The sequence below is a fragment of the Anolis sagrei genome, chromosome 2, assembly GCF_037176765.1.
Source record: "Anolis sagrei isolate rAnoSag1 chromosome 2, rAnoSag1.mat, whole genome shotgun sequence".
In the NCBI taxonomy this organism is placed as follows: domain Eukaryota; kingdom Metazoa; phylum Chordata; class Lepidosauria; order Squamata; family Dactyloidae; genus Anolis; species Anolis sagrei.
In genome coordinates, this window is record NC_090022.1 from 130122592 (window position 1) to 130127254 (window position 4663).

At 45.7% G+C, this 4663-nt stretch overlaps 1 protein-coding gene across 1 annotated transcript in view; it reads right to left on the minus strand.

Moving 5' to 3' along the window:
- Positions 1-4602, minus strand: part of SGSH (N-sulfoglucosamine sulfohydrolase) — a 12786-nt gene extending 8184 nt beyond the window's left edge. The window contains exons 1-3 of the mRNA XM_060764323.2: positions 4400-4602; positions 487-647; positions 255-360 (exon numbers count right to left, since the gene is read on the minus strand). Coding sequence (XP_060620306.2) covers positions 255-360; positions 487-647; positions 4400-4520 — 388 coding nt within the window. The 5' untranslated portion in view covers positions 4521-4602. The remainder of the gene's footprint in view (positions 1-254; positions 361-486; positions 648-4399) is intronic.
- Between the last annotated feature and the right edge of the window lie 61 nt (positions 4603-4663).

The following is a 4663-nucleotide window of genomic DNA, read 5'->3' on the forward strand; positions in this document are numbered from 1 at the left end:
ACAAATAGTGTAGGGTCCCAGCTACCATACTTTTGCTGAGTAGAATTTCAAAATAAGTATTTCTTAATAAGAATGACAATATTTGATTGGAAAGGAAAGGGACCATGTTTCATTAAACATTACTTTAGGAATATGAGTATTCTTCAAAGCATGTGGGATCTCTGTCAACTCAGAAGAGAAGGATATTTTGAATTCTATTCTAAATAAGGGTGGGTATCTTGGAAGAAGTTTACTCTTTTCAATCATCATCTTACCAGTCCGAATCCCTGCCTTGCTGAGTAGCAGCGGGAGGCTCTGCACGCTATCAAAGGAGTTGAAGTGATGCACATCCTGGTGCAACCCATACATGCCATTTTGGTGCTGTGAAGAAAGAGAAACCATTATTAACATGCACAGGATACTGCGTTCAATGGGCAGGAAGTAAAGTCACAGAGAGGAACCACATGGTTTCCCAGCACTGCTACTTTCTCATCTAGCAAGCGTTACCTGGGGCAGGCCTGTCAGGATGCTGGCCCGGCTGGGAGAACAGCTACTGACGGAGGTGAAGGCATTTCGGAAGATCAAACTGCGCTGGGCTAAGGCGTCCAAGTGTGGGGTTTTAATGGCTGTGTTGTTGTACACTCCGCTCTCAAAGCCACCATCATCCGCTGCCACGGAGAAGAAAGGTCAGGAGACAACTAAAATCTAACCATCAAATTGCATTAGATGACTCAGGCATGGGCAAACTTTGTCCCTCCAGGTGTTTTGGACTTCAACTCCCAGAAATCCCAGTCAGTTTACTGGGTGTTCTCTCTAGGAATCTCTAGATCAGTGGTTCTCAGCCTATGGATTCCCAGATGTTTTGGCCTACAACTCCCAGAAATCCCAGCCAGTTTACCAGCTGTTAATATTTCTGTTTTGAAAGCCAAAACATCTGGGGACCCACAGATTGAGAACCACTGCTCTAGATCCTCCAGCATGACTTATGAAAACTGACTATAGAGTCACACTGGAGGATGTAGGGGGAACATGTTAAATCAAAACTGTGAATAAACAGTAAACAAACCTGCAAAACTCAAAACCGTGTATGTGATGACTGTAATTGTATCCTGCCTAAGAGCTGGTGTGGCACAACTATTAGGATGCTAGCTGTTGTAGTTTAGTCTTATGTATAACTAGCCAACCCCTGCCAAATGTTGCTGTGGCCCAGTCTGTATATATGTGTTTTTTGTGTATATATCTGTGTATATATGTGTTTGTGTATATGTGATTTTGCGCATGTGTTGTATTTTTTTTTTGGCTTTTAAAGTCTCTTCTGCTGTGTTTTTCAATGTTTTTATGAGTGATGGTCACTCGTTGGCCAGATACGTGTATCGTGTCCAAATTTGGTGTCAATTCATCCAGCGGTTTTTTAGTTATGTTAATCCCACGAATGACAATTACATTTTTATTTATCTAGATGAAAAATTGTTCTTGTTTCTCTTTCTTTTAATATAGTAGTTTTTTTCCTTTGCTTTTCTTTGCATTCTTAATTTGGTACAGTTCCATTATTTGGGTGGAGGCCACCAGGGGACGCTATAGAGAGAATAATAGTTCATTTTCTGGGAGGGGGAGTAGAAGGAGGAAAACCATTTCACCTGTTTTTGCTGGCTGTCTCACCTTCTTCCCATTTCTTAAATGGTTACTTCCATGACAAGGACATGGGTGGGAGGAATAACAGGAAAACAGCAGGAAATAGTTTTACTCCTCATCCTCCTCCCTATAAAATGGACTATCCTTCTCTCTCTCTAGCACCCACTGGTGGCCTCTGTCAAGATAATGGAACAGTACCCTTAATTTTTTTGGTCTTTTCTTATTTTGCAAGTCTGCATTTTTGTTGTATGTTTGAATAAATACTCAGGAGAATGCTAAACCATGACTTGGGGCATCCAGTCCTCATTGAGCCATAAAATGTCAATGGGTAACTTTGGATCAGCCTCTTTCTTCCTCGCCATATCTCACAGTTTTATGTGCTGTTGAAAGCTTTCATGGCTGGAACCACTGTGTTGCTGTGTGTTTTCCAGGCTACATGGCCATGTTCCAGATACATTCTCACCCACATCTATGGCAGGCATCCTCAGAGGTTGTGAGGTCTGTTGGAAACTAGGCAAGTGGAGTTTATATATCTGTGGACTGCCCAGGGTGAGAGAAGAACTGCTTTAGGCAAGTGTGAATGTTGCAATTGGCCACTTTGATTAGAATTGCAGCTTCAAAGCCTGGTTGCTTTCTGCTTAGTGGAATCTGTTATTGGGAGGTGTTACATAGCTGGCCCTGATTGTTTCCTGTCTGGAATTCCCCTGTTTTCTGAGTGTTGTTTGTTATTCACTGTCCTGATTTTAGAGGGTTTTTTTAATACTACCGCAGTAGTCAGATTTTGTTCTCACAGTTTAGTTTATGAGGATCAAATGGGGCAGGGAAGAGCCTGTGTGTTGCTGTAGGACAGTGGTTCTCAACCTTTCTAATGCCGTGACCCCTAAATATAGTTCCACATGTTGTGGTGACCCTCCTGCCTTGAAGGGACCATTGAAGGCCGCTCTCCAGCCTTGTGAGGCACAGCCACCCTCTTACACTCGCCAATGCACCACTGGAGAGATTTTCAGCCTTCTCTGCCAAAGGAGTTCACAACCCCTCTGAAATGCCCATTTGACCCCTCCATGGGTCGCAACCCTCACGATGAGAACTGCTGCTGTAGGAAATATAGGATATACAGTATAATATAGAATACATTCTAGCTGCAACTTGGAAATAGTTACATAAGCTGCACTGCCTCTTCCAAGTTCCAAGGAAGCTGAAAAGGCAGGCGGTGACTCTGAGTCACCAAATAGTTCCAAGAGGCACAGAGGTTCCATTAACTCAACTAGCAGGAGACAACAGGAACTAAAAACTTGCAAGACAAAAGGAGTGGGAAGTCAGGCTAATTTCACACAATGATGGCTCCACAGACCAAAGCCATTAATGCTGGAAGGTACAGACATGGGCTGTTGTTCACTAGACAGTATTTGCATGTTTTGCCAAAACACTAGGGACTCCTGGTGAGCACAGCGGGTTAAACTGCTGAGCTGCTGAACTTACTGACCGAAAGGTTGACGGTTCAAATCCGGGGAGCAGGGTGAGCTCCTGCTGTTAGCCCCAGGTTCTGCCAACATAGCAATCTGAAAACATGCAAATGTGAGTAGATCTATATAAGTACCTCTCCAGCTGAAAGGTAATAATAATAATAATAATAATAATAATAATCTTTATTTATACCCGCCACCATCTCCCCAACAGGGGGAGGCCAAAACATCTGGGACTCGGTTTACAAGAGGCCAAGCCCAACAATGCATTACAATAAAATAAAACCAGAGTACAAAACAATCAACACAATAAAGTAAATAAAACATGAGAATACAATAAACAATATAAAATAATACGAGACTCCCAGAAATCCCAGCCAGTCTACTGAGTGTTCTCTCTAGGAATCTCTAGATCAGTGGTTCTCAGCCAGTGGGTCCCCAGTGTTTCGGCCTACAACCAGAAATCCTGGCCAGTTTACCAGCTGTTAAGAATTCTGGGAGTTGAAGGCCAAAACATCTGGGGACCCACAGGTTGAGAACCACTGCTCTAGATCCTGGGGCACGGATCTAGAGAACAATGACAAAGAGCGGGCCACGTGTACAAGATAAAATGCTAAACACTCAGGGTGAGATAGGAGTGGCGCAGATTATTTGTGAGGGAGAAGCTCGTAAAAATGGGGTCGAAGAGATAGGCCTTCTGGCAGGCAGAGGGAGGTGTGCTATAGGGAGAAACATTGAGGGGGAGCAACTAAAGGGGGTGTATGGTTACTCTCCAAAAGCGCAACGGAAGAGCTAGGTTTTGAGATCCTTCTTAAAGGTTGCTGAGGTGGGGGCTTGCCTAATCTCACCGGGCAATGAGTTCCAGGTAAGGGCATTCCATCAAGTCATGCTGGCCACTTGACCTTGGAGGTGTCTGCGGACAAAGCCGGCTCTTTGGCTTAGAAATGGAGATGAGCACCAACCCCCTAGGGTCAAACACAATTAGACTTAATGTCAGGGGGAAAACCTTTACCTTTACCTGTCATACTACTGCAAGGAATTGATAGGAACTGGTATCCCAGAGTACCAATGACAAGAGGTGCATTTACACCAGGCTTAGGCAAGCTTCGGCCCTCCAGGTGTTTTGGACTTCAACTCCCACAATTCCTAACAGCCTACCGGAATTGTGGGAGTTGAAGTCCAAAACACCTGGAGGGCCGAAGCTTGCCCATACCTGAGTTATAGAGTGCAGAGATGCAACCTCCCCTTCCCATTCCCTCCTCAAAGGCAAAGGCAGGGTCTGCCTCCCTAAAGGCCTCCCTCCTTCCTTCCTTCCTTTAGCTCACCGACGATGAGCAGGACGTTGCGAGCACGGTTGGAGGAGCCCTCCTTCTTGGCACAGCAGAGACCCCAGGAGAGGAGGAGGAGGAGACGCAGCGCCGAGCAGCTCCGCCGAGGAGCAGCCATGGCACGCCCTCCCTCCTCCTTCCCTCTCTCCCTTTCTTTCCCAGGCGCCGCCGAGACGTGGAAAGGGGTCGCCCGCCTCCGCCTCCGCGCCCCGCCCTCCCAGCGGATCACATGAGGAGGCGCGTCAGTGGCTCGGGAGGGAT